Source organism: Delphinus delphis, chromosome 2, assembly GCF_949987515.2.
Source record: "Delphinus delphis chromosome 2, mDelDel1.2, whole genome shotgun sequence".
NCBI lineage: Eukaryota > Metazoa > Chordata > Mammalia > Artiodactyla > Delphinidae > Delphinus > Delphinus delphis.
In genome coordinates this window covers 3,870,756-3,889,907 of record NC_082684.1, presented here as the reverse complement: position 1 = coordinate 3,889,907, position 19,152 = coordinate 3,870,756, and the positions used below count along the sequence as shown (strand labels likewise).

At 48.4% G+C, this 19,152-nt stretch overlaps 1 protein-coding gene across 7 annotated transcripts in view; it reads left to right on the top strand.

The window, feature by feature from the left end:
- PPP2R5C (protein phosphatase 2 regulatory subunit B'gamma) overlaps nucleotides 1-19,152 on the top strand; it is a 132,604-nt gene that overhangs the window by 99,450 nt on the left and 14,002 nt on the right. For all 7 annotated transcript variants that reach the window (XM_060003912.2, XM_060003908.1, XM_060003909.1 and 4 more), the window contains 9 exons: nucleotides 51-161; nucleotides 1,159-1,251; nucleotides 1,340-1,470; nucleotides 5,941-6,000; nucleotides 7,783-7,891; nucleotides 9,290-9,343; nucleotides 15,186-15,356; nucleotides 16,758-16,885; nucleotides 17,563-17,664. In XM_060003912.2, coding sequence (XP_059859895.2) covers nucleotides 51-161; nucleotides 1,159-1,251; nucleotides 1,340-1,470; nucleotides 5,941-6,000; nucleotides 7,783-7,891; nucleotides 9,290-9,343; nucleotides 15,186-15,356; nucleotides 16,758-16,885; nucleotides 17,563-17,664 — 959 coding nt within the window. The remainder of the gene's footprint in view (nucleotides 1-50; nucleotides 162-1,158; nucleotides 1,252-1,339; nucleotides 1,471-5,940; nucleotides 6,001-7,782; nucleotides 7,892-9,289; nucleotides 9,344-15,185; nucleotides 15,357-16,757; nucleotides 16,886-17,562; nucleotides 17,665-19,152) is intronic.

Here is a 19,152-nt window from a genome sequence, read left to right as displayed (position 1 = left end):
GTAAATATTTTTAATGTCCTGGTTATAATTATAGGATATGTGGATTTTAGTTTGCAGTTAACATGTTTCGAACATTACCACCTTCCTCCAACCCTACGGGAGCAGAATTTGACCCAGAGGAAGACGAGCCAACGTTAGAAGCAGCCTGGCCTCACCTGCAGGTACTGGATTCTGGGGGTGCACCAGACACAGAAGGGCGGGGGTCAGCGTGGGGTCGGGGGGTTCTCCGAAGCAGGAGCCCTGGGCCTGGGCCTCTCCAGCTGGTCGCAGATGGGCCTCTGCACTTCGGTGTCATAGACCCTGCAGACCTGTACGCGTGAGAGAAGTATTTTAGCAAAAGAGAGAACATTTAATGGCTCTTTGTTTGGACGCTCGGCAGAAACTACAAAGTGACAGAATTGCCAGTGTATTTTCAGTGCCAGTGACCGTGGGATTGAGGGCGGAGGTCTTATGTGAACATTCCTCAGTGTGTGTGCCCGCTGTGCGCCCCGAGGCCCATCTGCTTGGCTGACGCCTTTTTTCTAACACGTTTTTAAGGAGAAAGATCGATTGGGCAGGGCGCATGCTCCCCTGCCCCGAGCTAGATCGGGAGGTCTGGGTCAGCTGAAGGAGGGGAGATGGGGAGGTGAAAAACCTGGGAAGGAGCTCGATGGAGAACAGACAGGAAAGGCCATCTCGGTAGCAGAACGTCCCCTCCCACAGTGTCATGTGTAACCATTCGTGAAGGGGGAGGAACGTCCCGGCCCCGGGTGACTGTGTCTGTGACCTGCTCACCTAACACTCCCAGCTTCCTGTCCACCTGGCTTTCTGCTGGGACACTTGGAGGTGACAGGCTGCAAACCCCACCTGGGATTTGGTCACAGCCCGGCTTATGGCTGCTGTGCACTGTAGTCTCTGAGCATTGGTGACAACAGCCATGGAAATCATTTGTGGAAATGCCATTTAAGGATGTAGTCTGTGGTTCTTAGCTAATAACTGAAACAGTTACCATCACCCGTTATAATTAAGCCAAGTGATTTGACATAAATCCTTCAGACATGTGCCCTTTTTTTTAAGGCTGATACTTGCAGACAAAGATTCAACTCATGGTGTATTTTTAATCTCCATTTAATAAAATCCCGTGTTATTTGACTCACTGTGGTTTTTCTTTCCTCCTAGCTTGTTTATGAATTTTTCTTAAGATTTTTAGAGTCTCCAGATTTCCAACCTAATATAGCGAAGAAATATATTGATCAGAAGTTTGTATTGCAGGTAAGGTGCAAGTTAGCTGAAACTACAAACGCTGTAATCCACCGTTAGAGAGAATACCGCATCACTGAGTGTCTTTTTCTTCTTGAAGCTTTTAGAGCTCTTTGACAGTGAAGATCCTCGCGAGAGAGATTTTCTTAAAACTACCCTTCACCGAATCTATGGAAAATTCTTAGGCTTAAGAGCTTACATCAGAAAACAGATAAATAATATATTTTATAGGTAAGTCAGTGTGGGGGTGACATTTCCCTTTTGCATGTGACGCTCCTGTTCACACTCGATGTCCCACCTCGTCGTTGGCTGTAGCAAAGTGGCTGGGCAGCAGGAGCGGCCGTTCCTGAGCAGCGGGCTCGTCGTTGGCAGGTGGGCCCCATCTATACCTCCGCCTCTGCGCTGGGCAGGGCCGCCTTCCCTCTGTGCCTGCTTCCCTCCTTCCGCCCGCCCCCCCCACACACACACCCGGTGTTTGTTCCGGCTTTTACCGTTAGGCCCGGTCACCCTGAACGTGGTTCCTTCTGTGTGGATGAATCGCTCCCTCCAGAGCCAGCGGTTTCCTCGCACCTGTGTGGTGCTCGTTCGTCCCCGCTGAGTCTCAGTGAAAGAGGGAAGGAGTGAGGAGTGAAGTGGGGAACCTTTGGAGACTCCTGCCGTGCACTGCTGGAAGCAGTGGCTGAGGCAGCGCGGTGTTCAGCGGTCGCAGCCTCCCCAGGCCTGCAGGACCACAGAGGCCTGGCTCTGTTTCAGTGGGGAGGACCCTGCCCCAGGGCTCCTGGAGGAATGTTCTGACAGTCCAGCTCAGTGTTCAGCCTGACCCCGTGACCCCTCACACAGCCTCCCTGTCGCCACCCCTCTGAGTCGCAGAGTCTTAGCGCCCCTCCATCTGCCGGCTCCTATGCCAACACGCTCCTTGGACAAGCGGGTGTAGGTCCTGGGCGAGCCCTCGGGTGCCCCTCAGGCTCCGGGCTCCTTCCACACCAGGGCCTCGCAGCCTCGCCTGATCCTCCTGGAACGTTCTCACGTTCCCTTCCACCAGCCCTTCTCCTCACCCGCCCAGGCTTCCGGAGACATCCCTGCGCCAGGGAGGCTCGCAGCTTGGCGGACGGTCCGGCCTCCTGGGAGGGCAGGCATCGAGCCAGCGCTTATCTCACAGCCCCAGCCCCAGCTTCCTACCTGGCTTCTGGGGGCTCCAGGTGAACGTTGATGGATGAAACCGTCAGTGTGGTTTCTTCTCTGTCCCTGGAATGCTCACTGCACGAGCAGTTGACTCCATGAGTTTTTAGGGGACAGCTTACCCCACGTGCCCCGCACTCCAGGATGCCGCAGGCAGTGAGGAGTCCTGGCGGTGACGGGCGGCCAGCCCCTGCTGTCCCTCGCCCTGCCTGCCTGCGGTCGCGAGGTCCAGCGCCCTCCTTATCTTCGCACGTGATGTGGCCTTTGGGTGTCGGAACCTCCAGCTTGCATGTGGCTTCCCTTCAGACTCCCTCCAAGCTCCCCACAGCCCGTTTATATGATGGAGCCCAGGCTGGACACACCGGCTTAGGTGGTGGCATCGTGTTTCCTAAATGTTATATTCCTATTTTGTATTTCTTGATGTCGTGTTTCCTTTTTAACAAGACTGTTCCTTGGCCGACGTACTTATCTATCAAAACGTAGCATACACTATTTAATCAACAGCAGACAGGTAGGATTTCAGTTCCAGTCTTTTAGGCTAAAATGGAAGCTCTGCCTGAAGGTTTCTTCCCTGCTCACATAGGTTCTGTGCAGAGTCACCAGTCAGTGCCTGCCTCATTCATACCTTAAGGAACCCCGACTTAGTAACTGAACTACCTAACTAGGCTGTTGTTCAGAAGTTACGGAGTGCAGCTCGACTCTCGCTGAGCACTCAGTGCTGGAGTGTGTGGTGTCCTCGTTTTGTTTTCGGGAGTCTTTTCTGTAAAAACCATTCCTGATGCGTCCGATCAGGAGGAAGCAGGTCCTGTGGATCCCACAGCCGGCCTGACTCTCCACCTTCAGCACCGCCCCCTCCTCATTCCATGTGAGAAAAATTGCAGATGATCTCGAGAGCTGTATTCCGCTCATCTGCGTCCCACGGGGTGTAGCTGCGGCTGGTTAGACAGTATTTCAGGCGTGTTTGGTTGACCTTCCTGGAAGTGTTAGTGTGAGGTTCCTACTTACTTCTGTGGGTTCTCACTCCAGTCAGCATCTTCACAGGTGCGTTAAGCGCAGCTCTGGGTGAGGGATCCTGCCTGCTTGGCACACAGTGGAGCCTGAAGGTTGGGTGGCAGGTGGAGCCCGGGCTTCAGTTCTCTCGCTGCCGAACAAACCCCCGCGGCTTGGGAGCTTAAATCAGCGTTTGCCATTGCTCTCATTCTGTGACCTGCCCGGGCGGGGCTCCGTGAACGTGAGCGGGCAGCCCCGGGACCGAGTTCTGCAGTGGCTGCCCGTGCTCCTCAGGGCTTGGCCGGGGCCTGGTGCGCCCCGGCCTCGTCCCTTTGTACCGGTCAGAGCCACTTAGGGAATTGAGGACAGCCCAGCTTCAAGGGGGAGTGACTTCCACCTCTGCGTGTGCGGCACAGAACACATCCTCCAGGAGGGAGAGGAATAGATGGCGAGACTGTCCTTCACAGGCAGGTTCCAGCTCAGTTTGGGGAGAGTCCTAGTTCCTTTTGGCTGAAAGAGGGAGGCATACTGTAGCCTGCTCTGCATGGGCCCTTAGGGCTTCCCTCCTGTTTTGCACCCCACTTTCTTGTTCCCCTCTGGAAAAGAAAGAAGGGGAGCTACACTTACATTCTCTTTCCTGTACCTACTCCAAATCTACAAAATAGTCGGGAATGAAGAATTTACCGATGAGAATATAGCAATGTTGATCTAGGAAAACAAAATGGCTTTTGGCTAAAGGCTGCCCTTATTTAAATGTTAGTACTGCTGGAGACAGATCACAAGTGGTGCCCAGGGGCTCGGCCACCTCCACATGCCGAGCACCCAGGCTTCAGGAGCCTCGCCCACCTGCTGCCTGCACAGCCCTCCAGGTGTAAACAGAGGAAGAGGGACTGAAGTTGGGTGGTTGCACTATTACTTTGTACATCTAAACTGTTTTAAGTATTTCAAATAAAACAGGTGAAGTGAAGGGAGCCTCAGGTGGAGTTTCACAAACAAACTAAAGCACCTCCCCGTGGAGATGCCCAGGGAGGCTGGGGCTCCCATGAGGCCGGCTTCCCACCTCAGGGCAGGGGCAGTGGCGGGGCCGACGTGTCTGAGGCTGACACGGGTGCCCCACGCGCAGCGCAGCCTGTCCCCTGCTGCCCTTGATCTGACCAGCCGGGCTGCCGGGGTCCATCACGGGTACTTTCCCGCCTCGGCTCCGTGCTGTGGCCGCATTTGTTTCCGTGTCACTGTGTTTTGCTGCTCACTGGTTCTGACCCCGGTCCCTGTGGTCTCAACTCCAATCTGTCTAAGCTGGTGTCTGAGCCTCCGTGTGCCTGCCTTGCCCGCCCGTCGCCCACCTTTGTTCTAGCCAAACGGGCTCTCTCCTCGCTCCGTGCCCCCCCTTTGAAAGATCTGTCAAAAACCAGAGACGTTAGACCCGCTCCTCAGGAGTACGTCACACGTTGTGGGCGTTTGACCTGTTCTGGACCTTAAGGTCACTCTTCCGTTTGTTTCAAACAGGGACAGTGAAAAATTTTAATCATCACAAACACTTATTTTCGGCCTAGAGCTGGCTCTAAACTAGTAGTTTTTGTCTGATAGGCAGGAACCTTTCTCAGACCCCAGACACCTCTCGCTTCAGGCGGAATTCTCTGTGTGTTGGTTTAGCCTGACTCCAGGTGCGCCAGGCTGTGGGGCAGGAGCAGCTTGTTTCTGAGGAGTCCTTGGAGAGAGAAGATGCTTTCCTGCTTCCTGTCCCTGTTCCCTCTCCCTGGGCCCAGTTTATTCAGCAGTCGTGTTTCAAGCACCGGTCAGATACCAGGCTCGGCCCTATAGCACCAGGGGCGACACGGTAACGATAAGTCGTCGTCCCCATCCTCAGGCTGGCACAGGGTGCAGGAGCTGCTGGGAGCCCCAGGGAGCGTGCGCGGGGGCCCCAGGGAGTGCTTTCTTGGGGCAGGTGAGTCGGGCTACTCAGATGGGTGTTTCAGAAGACGGCACTTGAAGCAGCACAGGGAAAGTGTGACGTGTCAGTGAGGAAGTAGGGGAGACGACCCCAGTGGTGAGGAAGTAACTTGTACCCTTTGCAGAGACTGTGCTAAATATTGGAGGCTTTAAATTGAGTAAGATGTCAACTTAGGCTGAAATGCAGCAAAAAATAAAATGGATTAAGCGATGGATAGAGATGTATGTGTGATAAAGCAAACAGCAAGTTGTTCGCTGTCAAATCTGGGTGGTTGAAATACAGGTGATCACTGTAAACATCTTTTCACTTTATGTCTGAAACTTTCAAAATGAAACGTTAGGGAGACATTTGAGCAAGCCCATGCCCTCTGCCCTCCAAGTGTCTGCATGTCCAGGCTTTGCGGAGTCTCTCTGGTAACACTTAGCAGAGCCCCCGGAACGGTTTTCACAAATAGATTTGCTTATTGTTGCCTGGCTACGTGGTTTTCTTCCTAAAAGCATTGTTTTCGTATTCAGAGGATTTTAGTCTTTTCCAGCCATTATTTCAGTGTCTAATTCTAAATGACAAATTGCTTTTTCTAGATTTATTTATGAAACAGAGCATCACAATGGCATAGCAGAATTACTGGAAATACTGGGAAGGTAAGTTGTCTCTTTGTTGTCGGTAGCGAAAGGCCTTAGATGGGATTTATGCCGAAATGATCCAGTTCATTGCATTCCACAGCCCCCTCCCCAAGGCAAGGCAATTTAAACCGTTCTCTAAAAGGACGTAAAGAAGCCTCACTTAATGGCCGGGGCTGGTGAGCTCTTGGATCAGAACTGAATGACACTAAATGACAAACCTCTCCCATCCCTATGGTTCCACACGTAGATTCTGTTTCATGTACCTCAGGAGCATCGCTATGGGAACACAATTTCAATTATTTCCTCAAGAGCAGTGTTAAAAATAGTTACATTAAGAAGGTTTATATTTGACACTTAGAAGAAAAATAGGTCATTTATTATACATTTGGGGTATCGAGTAAATGCTAACGTGTCGCTTTGATTTTATAAATTTTTCATATGTATACTTATAAAATAATTAACATTTCAAAATTTCATCGTCTTAATCCAGGTAGAGTTCTTGCTTGCTACCTTTTTTTTTAATCAATGACCTATAGGTTTTCTGTCAGACCTCCTAACTCACTGATTCCCAGACAGAGTTCCTCAGGGTTCCACGGCTGAATAAGCTCGGAAGTGCTTCTTCCGCAGCACCTTACTTGGGGATTCAGTGTATGTTAGCAGCTAAAGGTTTTGAGGAGTCCTGCAGGGGAGAAGCTGTACTCGTGCTTCATCTAGCGATTCCCAGAACTATCTGAACACAGTAAGCTTTTCAAAGGAACACTGTTGTCATCTGGTAGATCTATGGTCCAGCCCTTCTGAAAACAACTCTCCTCGCTGTTTCAGATATAATGTAAAACAAATGACGGTCCTCGTGGAGAACTCTACACTGACATATTCCTGGGATTCTCTCTCCCAGCAGAGTGTAGTGAGTGCTTGAGTCGGTGCCCTTACTAGCTGTCCGGCCTTACTTAACCACTCTCGCCTCCCGTTTCCTTGTGTATAAAATGGCAATATACTCATATTCACGTCTGAGGTTGTTGCAGGGCTGGGGTGAACTGAGTAAAGTGTCCAGAGAGCCTGCCACACCGCACGCAAGGGCCTCAGAGGTCCTCTCTTGTTCCCTCATTTGAACGCACACACCATCCTGGAGGCCACTTCAGGTTAACCCTGCCTGCAGCTCCCATGTGCCCCAGGCTCATGAAGGAGGGACCAATTTAGAAATCGCTTGAACTGCTTCGACAGCTCGCAGGAACTTATACCGCGTTATAATGCCAAATAGATAAAATACTTGATGTCACAAACAAAAGCTTCAGCTTGGAGGTTGAGAGCAGGGGACCCCCTTTCCTTGCGGAAGGGGACAGCTTTCTCGTTGATTTTGAAACAACGCCAGTTTGCACACTCAGACCCTGTTCTGCCAGCACTCGCGTGAGGCAGGGTCTCTCTGGGAAAGTGTGAATTCCTGAAGATGGTGAAGGCCGGAGGAAGGTGCCGGTGTTCCACCCGAGCTACTACCCGGTCTTCATGCCCTGCCTAAGGAAGGAGGTTTTGCCCCCAGAGACCCCTGCTCTTCTGGGTAGCTGCCTGTACACTCAGAATTTTTAAATTGTCCTGTAGTTACAAGATAAAAGTGACTGTGCTTCCCTGAAGGTGTTTAATGATCTTTTAATTTCTGCTACTCTCCTCCCTCCTTCTTTCCGGCACACATGGTTGGCTTGCTGGTTTTCATGCTGAAAACAAAAACTGAAAGAAAAACAGAAAGATTATGTTTTTCAATCTGGAACTTGTAAATATTCAAACTTTGGATAAATTCTGTTTTCACAGTATAATTAATGGATTTGCCTTACCACTGAAAGAAGAGCACAAGATTTTCTTATTGAAGGTGTTATTACCTTTGCACAAAGTGAAGTCTCTGAGCGTCTACCATCCTCAGGTAAGGGCTCCTCCGTGACGTTGGTGGGCCCGGAGCTCGTCCGTCTCTGCTTGGACATCAGTGAACTCGGGATACTGAGCCCCAGCCTCTAACTGGGAGTGTTTTGTCTCGTATATCACAGCGTTGACTTGGGTGTCAGGGTGCTGGTGATGAGCGAAAGGATAAGGGAGTAAAGAGAGATTGCTTTTGAGAAAATCAGAAAAACCTCAGGAAAGGAGAATTTCAAAATTGGTTGTAAGCACTGAGAAGGGAGTGGCTCACGCGAGGAAGGGGTCAAGGAAGACCTCTCTGGAAGGCTTCCTGTGGTGGGATTGAAACCTAGCACCTCAAAGACAACGCCTCTCTGTCCACGGCCAGTAAAATGGCTTAAGAAAAAGTGGTTTGGGGACTTCCTGGCGGTCCAGTGGTTAGGGCTCCGTGCTTCCACTGCAGGGGGCATGGGTTCGATCCCTGGCCAGGGAGCTGAGATCCTGCATCCTGTGCAGCGTGGCCAAAAAAAAGTATATATTTCTAAAAGGAAAGAAAGAAAAGGGTTTTTTTAAAAAACTGGGGGGTTTTTATAACTTTGAAAACTGAAAACCTGATCCATGAGTGGTTTCTATCTGGTTGGTCAGCTGCATTTCCCCAGGAAGTCTATGTTTTCCTTCACTCTTCCTATTCTAAGTTCCGTGCAGACAGAATGTAAGCTACACTGACTGCAGCGCAGAAGGTTCTGGGGAGACGCCCGCCGTCACTGTGGGTGCAGGGTGGGTGGTCCCCACGTCTGGGTCCAAGGACCAAGAACCCCCATTCTGCGGGACCTCCCTCGGGGAGTTTGCCTCATGGCATCAGAAGGTGTATCCTTAGACGGTTCTAATGACACTGGCTTCCTGGGAAATCTTTCACTTAGAGTTTTTTCCTCTGATTCCTATTGCCTGGTAATATCTTTACATCCAGCCAGTTTGTTACCGTGTTAGTTGTCCTGTATTAGAAATTAATAGTTTAGGAATTTAAGATGGAAACAGATTTTAATTTGCTTTTTCCCAGCAGTTAGATTACTTGTCCATTACAGTCTCCAAAAAGGGCACCAGAAAACTCCCACCAAACCTGGCCTGGCTTGTCGGTGTTGGTTTAAAAGACTGTCTCCTGGTTTATTTTAGTTTTCTGATGTTCCTTTTGCAGTTGATCTGTGTTGCACACTGATCCTGGGGTCCCTCCCTCAGAGCCCCTCCCAGAGCCTCCAGCAGGGCCACTGGACGGAGCCTGTGTCCACCCAGGAGAAGGGCTGTGGGGGACATTGCGGGCAGGGGACAGCACTGATCACATCCAGCCCTGTCTCCCCACAGGAAGATGTCTAACGGTGGTACAGCATTTCCATGTTAAAATGGAATATTAATACTTTTTCTCCTCTTACTGTAGCTGGCATACTGTGTAGTGCAGTTTTTAGAAAAGGACAGCACCCTCACTGAACCGGTAAGTACACCCTCTCTGGTCAGGGCCTTGTGATATAGTGTGTGTGTCTTAAGTGTCAGTATCGCAGTCTGGCTGCTTCCCCAAGACAGCTTCTTCATCTTAAGTTATTACACTAGTGAACGCAAACTGATTTCATTCCTGTGTTACAAGTTTTCAAACTGTAGTGATTTTAATTACAAGTTCCCTTGTCGAAGTGATTGTTCCTGTAAGAAGATGGCCGTCTTCTCCCTCATTGCGTTTTACTCTGAACGGCGTCCTGCTAAGTCATGTGCGGTTTAATACTCCCACGTCGCTTGGTTGAACAGCATAGGTCACTGACTTCAGCCAGAGGCATTGTAGCAAGGGTTCAACATGCTTATTTATACTAAAGAGATTTTACTGTCTTGAAAATTCCTTCCAAGTTATGGTGTCACTATTTTATGGTCATTGGATCATAAATGAACATTAGATTGCTACTGGTCAGTGTTTAGATTTCTAAGTTTCTTGGCATTTTATCTTTATTAAAAATAAAAAGGCTATTGTAGCCAAGATGCACAAAGTCCGGTGTGTCAGGTGCCAGTTGAAGCACATGAATACACTTTTTTATCAGCTTTACTGAGGTGTAATTCACATGCCATACAGCTCACCCACTTAAAATGTATGATTCATATGGTAGACCTACGTTTTATATTTCTTGTGGACCCAATCAGGAATTAGGATATAGCCTAGAATATAGTCCTATACACATAATATATCCTTAGAAAATACTTAGTAGTAATTTGATAATTATTAGTATCATGATTTAAATTAGTAGATATAGTAGAGGAACAAATTTTGTTCTGTATGTGACCTGCTTTTCATATGATGGTGTACAATTGCTTTTGTTTACTTCTCACCAACCATCTTGCACCTTGCAATTTGGAGTTTTAGTCCTCAGCATTAAAATGTTTTTGGTGTTTCTTCCTGTTCCAGGACAAAAATCAGAAAAATCAAAGGTATTTGTTTAATAACTTGCTGTACTTAAAAAAAAAATGTATGATTCAATGGTTTTTGATATACTGGGTGATTAATTTTTTCAATTGTGGTAAAATATACTATATAACAAAATTTTCTGTTGTAAGCGTGCCGTTCAGTGGCGTTAATGACATTCACGCTGTTGTGCACCTGTCACCACTGTCTCTAAAACTTTATCATTGCCCCAAACAGAAACTCTGTCTTCATTAAATAGTAACTCCCCACTTACCCTCCACCCTCCCCCTGATGACCTCGAGTCTACTTTCTGTGCATTTGACTGCTCTAGATACCTTACGTAAGTGGAGTCATACAGGATTTGTCCTTCTGTAACTGGCTTATTTCACTCAGCGTAATTTGCTCAAGGTTCACCTATATTGTTGCGTGTGCCAGAAATTCACTCCTTGTTGTGGCTGAATAGTATTCCACTGTATGGCTAGACCACATTTTGTTTATTCATTTATCTGTCAATGGAAATTTGAGTTGTTTCCACATTTTGGCTGTTGTGAATAATACTACTATGAACATGTGTGTGCAAATCCCTGCTTTCAGTCACTTTGGGTATATACCCAGTAGTGGGATTGCTGAATCATATGGTAATTCTGTGTGGTTAGCTTTTTGAGGAAATGGCATACCACTTTCCACAGCAGCTGCACCATTTTGCACTCCCATCCGCGGTACACAAGGCTTCCAGTTAATCCACATCCTCGCCAACACTTGTTATTTTCCATTCTTTTTTATTATAACCATCCTAGTGAGCGTTTTTTGATTTGCATTTCCCCAATGACTAGTGACCTTGGGCATCTTTACACATGTGTGTTGGCCATTTGTGTTTCTTCTTTGGAGAAATATCTTTAAATTCATTGCCCATTTTTTAATTGGGTTGTTTTTACTATTGAGTAACAAAGCAAGAAGTATTAGATGCTAGTTTAAACATTTGAACATTCTTTTAAAAGTCACTATTGGACCAGAAAAGGTAAATATTGTAATTCCTGAGTCTTTCCTGTCCCTTTAGTGGTCTTGCACAGGTTTCTTGTGAAATTTTAATTTTTATAGTTAAAAAAAATAGAAATTCTTAATACTGTATTCTTGAATTAAACTGCTTCTGATCTCTCCTCTCTTTTTAAGCTTTTAAATTCTGTGTAGCCTCCCCCATCGCGCCCCAAAATTCAGGAAAAGCCCCTGGTCATATCCCTCAGCTGCTGCCTGTGGAGGTGATGGAGGCTGCCCTGCTCTGCAGCCCCTCTCAGAGTGACCCATCCCCGTACCCCATCCCTGGGGTCTCCTCGCGCCTCTGCCTCAACTCTGTCCAACATTCTGGAAGCCCCCAAGAAAATGTACCAAATCTTATCAGACTTCAGTATCACACAAAGTATTTACTCCAGCTTAGGGTGAGGATGTGTTATTTTATGCTCCTACTAAACTGAAGACATGTGCAGATAGGGAAAGAAAAATGAGATGGCCCTGATAATTTAAAAAGCCCTCTTTAATATTTTTCTTCAGTGGTGACACATCCTTATTCCTATCTGTGTTCGATGGTCTTCTCCAAACTAAAGTACCATGTGAAGAAACCCTAACACATACTCTGCCCTTTTCCGATTTCAAAAATAAGGAGAGAAAGAGTGTGCGGTTTTCTGCGATGATTTCTTTTGGTGCATGTTTCTCATACTCTCTAGTGGCGAAAGAATTCACCGAGTGTTACCCCACATTTCTCACGGCCTCAGGGTCCCCCCCCCCCGAGCCCACTCCCTGCAGGTCCCGGTCCCCCGGCCCCGTCTGTCAGAGCCTGGTCCTAATCCTGCTCCAGCAAGACTCAGTGTGCGCATCCCACCCTCTTCTGTCTTCCACCCGAAAGTAATGTGAAAGCCGATAACGTTTATAAATTCCCACGAATAACGCTAATACAGCTTCGCAGGAGTGAGGGCTTTTAACTGCGCTTGGCTACAAGGCAGGAGACGATGTGCTGGCTTCGGTGGGGTCCTTCCATCTTCAATGGTAGATAGAAAACCCTGACTCGGCACGAGCACAAAGCCACCTCAAGCCCCCTACGCCCAGTCCCCAATATTTCCACCCAGAACCACTTCATCTCTTGATCTCCTGCAGCAGAGGTAACATAATTGCTCTCTGGATTACAGAAGGCAGATGAATTTTCTGCACGTTAAAAATGTTCAGAGCCTCGCCTCAGTAAATTCCTTCCTTTGAAACTTCATGTATTATGACAACACAAAGCCCGTTTTGTCTTACTTCAGCATCGAAAGCATGTAGGTAATTAGATGAAGGTGTAAACTCTCGCAAAGGTGCTGGGAAGGGCAGTCGGCATACGTGTGCGTCTCGTGGTCCTGCACCTGTGGCACCCCGAAGTCTGTGTGTGTCCAGGCTCAGGAATTTTTAAAGTCTGATCCGTTTAAAAGACGTTTGTTGCTCCTGTCTGTAACCTGTAACTACTATTTTTATTTGTAAACGTTGTACAGTGCCCAAGAGCTTTCTGGGCACGTCGAACACTTTTCCACCCACCTGTCTCTTGAGGCTGATTGAGTTTTACTCTGTGGCCTTTTTCCCTGGTGTTGCAGGACAGGAGAGGGGCTCCTTGGGACGCCAGGCTCGCCTGCCTTCCCTAGCCACCCCCTCCCCCCTGCCCCGGGAGCAGGCCGCCCATTGGGTTTCCCCAGGAAAGCTCAATCCTGAAGTGCGCCCAGCCCCAAGCAGCCGTTGTTGGCTCAGAGTAGCGTTCCCCGAGCGGACTCCCGCTCTGCAAAATGCAGGCACCCTCGGAAGCAGCTGAAACGTTGGGTATTGGTCATAGGTCATTCCGAATAGTGTGAAAAGTAAGCCCAGCATATACCTCTGATTCCAGAAATAATACCTTTTCCAGAGACATCAAACAGCTAAATCAATTGTGTCCTGTAGTTCACAGCTTAATGTATTTCTCCTAATAAAATTCCATTTGCCAAATGACGAGGAATGGTGGATTTGTGACGTGATTTGCATCTGCTGTGTTCTTAAAAGTGATGCCAATACACAGAGTCTAGTAGGTACCCAAACACCTGTTAAATGGTTTTGAGCAAAAAGTAGGAAAATCATTAAATGATGCATTTTTAAAAATAATCTCTATTTTTTTTTAATTAATTAATTTATTTTTTGGCTGTGTTGGGTCTTCGTTGCTGCTCGTGGGCTTTCTCTAGTCACGCTGAGCGGAGGCTACTCTGCGTTGCGGTGCGCAGGCTTCTCATGGCGGTGGCTTCTCTTGTTGCGGAGCACAGGCTCTAGGCACGTGGACTTCAGTAGTTGCAGCACGCGGGCTCAGTAGTTGTGGCTCGCGGGCTTTAGAGCGCAGGCTCAGTAGCTGTGGCACACGGGCTTAGTTGCTCCGCGGCATGTGGGATCTTCCCGGACCAGGGCTCGAACCCGTGTCCCCTGCTTTGGCAGGCGGATTCTTAACCACTGCGCCACCAGGGAAGTCCAATAATCTCTCTTTAAAGACAGTTGTGTCATAAATTTTTACGTCAGACTTCAAAACTAGGAGCACTTTTAGAGTAAATTTTGGAGTTTTATAAAGTGTAAAAATGTAAAAGATTATCCAGGAGCCTGAAGGTCAAAAGCATAAGATAGAATCGTCCTAAATGAATGTTGTTGAAAAGCCCCTTGTTTTTAACCGCGGTGAGGACTCAGGCTGGCCTGTGAGCACAGCTGGCATGATCTGCAGAGCCAGAAATGACTAGTGCATGGAAACCACCACCAATCTGGAAGCATGAGCATTTGCAGTGATGTTCACAGCAGTCCTGAGGCCGGGGGGCCGGGATGACGCGTCCAGAGATCGCTGTGATAAGGCTAAACGGCTGCTTGAAGTAACCGGTTGCAGTTGTGCAGTTAGGTGTGCAAGTATGTGTGTGTGCTTTACATATACGAACAAAGTGTCTTGGATCACTGTGCTATTTTAGGTAGCGAAACTCTCAGGGGTATTGTTAATCTGCATTCCAAGTCTGATATTTTGGGTGAAGAACCTTTCCTGGTAGGAAATTTGGGAACTGCAGGAACACGATAACAGAAAGGTTGCCCGGCAGAAGCTGCCTGTCTGATGGGCACGGAACACAGTGCCCAGCACTCACCAACCGGGAGGCTGCTGCCGCCCGACGGGACGTGCCTCGCAGGGAGCGGCTTCACGGGCCTGCTCTGGGTGGGGCCCCAGCCAAGGCCAGGCTGCCGCCCATTCGCTGCGGCAGCAACTTCTCAGGCACGTGCGTGGGTCTAGTAATAAAGTCTTCTCAGCAGCCCCAGGGCGAGGGTTCTCGTGCCCCCAGACTTCGATGAGGGCTGTGGGGCACCGAGGGGTGGGCACCCGCCCGTGGCCACACACAGAGGGCTTGCTAGCATCAGTGCTTGACATCTCTCTTTCCGATGTGTTTTAGCATGACTGAAAACACTGTGTACGCACACTGTGTATGTATGTCTGTGTACAAATATATATGAACAGTCAGTTAATTTGAGAGAGAAGCCGATTGTGCCTCTGTGTATATGTCTCCACACTAAGATATATATATGAATTCACATGCTCTGTGTTTCTCCGCTGGTCTTGTTCTCTCTGAACTCTCCTACCTGCCTCTTTTTTTTTTTTTTTAAGGATCTGAGTCTTACTGAGATGGTAGTTAATCAGAGTGGTTCACATAAATTAAAACTGTGATTCTGAAGTATATAAAATTAGACCTACCTCTCTAATTATAAAAAACCGACATTCTGATTTACTGAATCACTGTTCCTTCTACAAGGAAAAAAGCGCCACCTCGTCTTGTGGCTTTGCAGAGGGGGCGCCTTACTGAGGAAACAGGGCGTCACACTGTGTGTGTCTCTTCCTTAGGTGGTGATGGCACTCCTCAAGTACTGGCCAAAGACTCACAGCCCAAAAGAAGTCATGTTCCTAAATGAACTAGAGGAGATTCTAGATGTCATTGAACCGTCAGAGTTTGTGAAGATCATGGAGCCTCTCTTCCGGCAGTTAGCCAAGTGTGTCTCCAGTCCCCACTTTCAGGTATGCGGCCCGGAGACGGTGGGCTCGTGTCACTTCCCTTTGGAGCTGGTAGGTCGCGGTGTGGAGCTGGTCATGTTTTGCTTCTCGGGTAATTTGAAGGTAATATTCAAGCTTTTGCTTCAATGAATTTCAGAGTAAGATCCTGAGACTTCAGCTCTACAACATACACTCTAGCACCTCGTCCCCCCTTGTCACTGAAAACGTGTTTCTCCATAAGAGTAATTAAAGACAGCTTCTCTGTAAACGACCTCTGGCTCTCTGTTCACTGGGTTCCCAAACGCACACAACATTATTCTCCACAACTTGAGTGGTCGATGCTCATGGAGAAGATAAAACTGTTATGCTTTGCGTTCCCTCCCTCCATGAGCTCTTCATTTCTGACATATACGAGTTTGTGTCCCTTTACGCTTTAAAAAACAGTAATGGTTCTGATTTTTGTACCTTCCACATTCCTGTGTGAGAGGTGCCTCGGTCATGCCACTTCCCACTTTTCCTGATTTCCTCCTCACACTTTCCAAGCCCCTTTCAAAGGTCATCATCCCCAGTGGCTTTTCCAGCCTGTCTGCCTTCTTTTAACATATTGGGGACCCCATCCTTTTGTATCGTTGAGACGGTATTTGTTGTGAACTCATCGTGAACAGGGTAGAAATCTAGGCGCAAAAGGAGCAAAACCTCACAGTCACCAGGGAGTCGGCTGCCCAGCGGGAGAGGGGAGATGTGTCCGCACAGCTGACATCCATGTCTGCATTGCCGGCGGTTTCAGAACTGGCCGCCTTGGTGGCCTCCGCCCCTCCCGTGTTCCCTTGCTGCCCTCCCTGCTGTCATCTCACATCCCCTCCCTCAAGTGCCTCTGCAGGGACAGGCTCCGCCACCACCCATTTTAAGCGGAAGCCATGTTTCCGCACACACGCCAGCACTCCCTCCCGTCCCCTGCTGCTGTTCACCACACGACTTAACACTTCTAGCAAGTCAGACAGTTCGCCCATCGTTTGTTTACCCCCATAGAACGTAAGCTCCAAGAAAGCAAGGATTTCTGCCTCACCTGGTTCACTGCAGAATCCTCAGTGCCAGACGGCACTGCCCGTGGTGTAGACGCGTAATAGATGGGCGGTGGATGGCTGACGGATAGGTAAAATGAACTCGTTTGACTTGTCTCCTCGGCACCTAGCCCATGTCTAGCAGAAATGTTCATTGGACTCATGAAAAAATGAGTGACAGTGATCTTGACAGCCAGGAAATCGTCTGCCTCTCTGTTGAAGGCTCTTCAGGATTACAGTCTGTGGAGTATTTTAATTTGTAGAAATAATAATTTTCCAATCCAGTATAATTCATTCTGCTATTTACATATATAATAGAGCACTTTGATCATCAAAAACAGCAGTCATGCCCTCCGTGTTTCAGGTGGCAGAGCGAGCGCTGTATTACTGGAATAACGAGTACATCATGAGTCTCATCAGTGACAATGCAGCCAAGATTCTGCCCATCATGTTTCCATCCTTGTACCGCAACTCAAAGACCCACTGGAACAAGTAAGAGAGAGCTGGCTGCCGTCAGATCGGGCCATTTTTAAAGTTTGCATATTTTGCTGATACTTCAATCGTGATTGAATCCAAGTCTGACTATCAGTTAAAAACAAAGATGCTGACTTCTTTGTGGGCTGTGTCTTGGCCTTCCGTTCACGTCCTTATCCCCGTGCCGAGCCCACGTAGGGCGTATTGCCTCAGTCCCCACCCCCCATCTCATCCCGGGTGGGGTCGGGAGCAGCATCTTCCGGGCCGCCTCTTAAGTTCCCTCCGGAACAGTTAAAGATTGTCACAACCTCAGGGCTCAGTCCCTGCAGGGGCACCGTGGCCACCCCACACGCGGGGGCCCCAGAGCCCTGCTGGCACTCACCCTGGGGAGCCAGAGAGAAGAGCAGGTAACCTAAACACCACTAGGAATCTTGACATCTGCCCCTGCTTCTCTCCTTTGTTCTCTCGCTTGCTGAGGATGAACAGACTGATTTACTCAGTGGTCATCTCCCGAGACCTTAGCAGTCAGTATGGATGCCATGTCATTGTCTCTGCTGAACTGGTACTTGTGAAATGTGGGCCACTGAAATGGGCTGATAAGTCGGGAGAGGAAATAGTCTGTGGTGGAGGACGGAAGGGAGACAGATCAAAAGAGATGAAGCATTCTGAGTTTCAACACGAAGCTTTCGTTACAGGACGATACATGGCTTGATATACAACGCGCTGAAACTCTTCATGGAGATGAACCAAAAACTATTTGATGACTGCACCCAGCAGTTTAAAGCAGAGAAACTGAAGTAAGTTGCTCCTTTCAGAAGTTATTCTTTCAAGGATTTTTTTTTTCCTTAATCCTAAAAAACCTCTCCCATTAGTTTGTCCTACAAAGGTATTCTTCACTTTAAAGCAAAATCAGCCCTTTTGTACTTGAAAAGCAAATTAAAACTTTGTTATGATAACTTATTTTCAAAGAAAACATGTTTAAAGTTAGCTACTCTCTGGGAATTCCGTGGCAGTCCAGTGGTTAGGACTCAGCACTTTCACTGCAGTGGCCCCAGGTTCAATCCCTGGTCGGAGAACTAAGACCCTGCAAGCCACACAGTGCAGCCAGGAAAAAAAAAAAAAAAATGTTAGCGGCTCTCTCCGTTACACTACTAGTTTAATCATTGCAGAAAGTGCATGTATAGTCACGAATTTAACTTTCAGGGTCTTTGCTTTTCTCAGGGGACACTTAAAGGCAATAACGTGTAGTCATTTTTCATGTTTGTCAGGCAGGAATTTGAACTGTATCCTGTAAGGTTTATATGAAAGAGCAGGAATCTTCATCCAGCATAGCTTTATTCTAATTTGTTGATCTCCATAAATTCGGGTGTTCTCTGGAATCTAGTGCCAGAGTCCCTCACAAAATCAGGGCCCTGCTCTCATGCTGTGAGGACTTCAGAACCCACATCTGTCCGGGGACAGGCTAGAACAGGGGTCCCCAACCCCGGTTAGGAACCAGGCCGCACAGCAGGAGGTGAGCAGAGGGCGAGAGGAGCTTCCTCTGCCGCTCCCAGCCGCTCCCCATCTCTCCCCACGGCTCCCCACCGCTCCCCATCGCTCCCCACTGCTCCCAATCGCTCACATTCCCAGCTGAACGATCCCCTCCCCCACCCCCAAGTCCATGGGAAAATTGTCTTCCACGAATCCGGTCCCTGGTGCCAAAAATGTTGGGGACCGCTGTGCTAGATGACTCTGTCCCTAGGCTATGCTCGGAACAGTATGATTCATTAATTATCAAAATCACATCTTCAGAGTCAGGTGTGGACTGTGAGCAGATCTGATTCTTTGTCACTTGGAGCCGAGGCAGATAGACTTTGAATGGATGTAATTCAAATTACAGTACACATATAACAAAGTGCCACGTTCTTTCCTTAGACAGTATGCGTTTACCTGTGTGCAAGGCCCTGTTACGGGTTCTGGCAACACAGCAGCGAATAAGACAAACAAAAACCTCTGCCCTTACGGAGTTTACATTCTGGGTGGTGTGGAAAGAGAAAGACAGCAGAATACAAATGAGTAAGACATAGTGTGTGAGGGACAGTGACAAATGAAGCAGGAAGGGGCACAGGGAACCGGCTGTGGGCTCTTTAAGCCTTCAGGCTGCCCGGCCCATTCCTGCCTCAGCTGAACGCAGTGTTCAGGTGTGAAATACGTGAACATCGGGGCTTTTCTAACGGCGCATCCTCTTTCGTGGAACATCCCATTTCTGAAAGGGACCTTAAAGATCATGTAGCACATTTACTAGA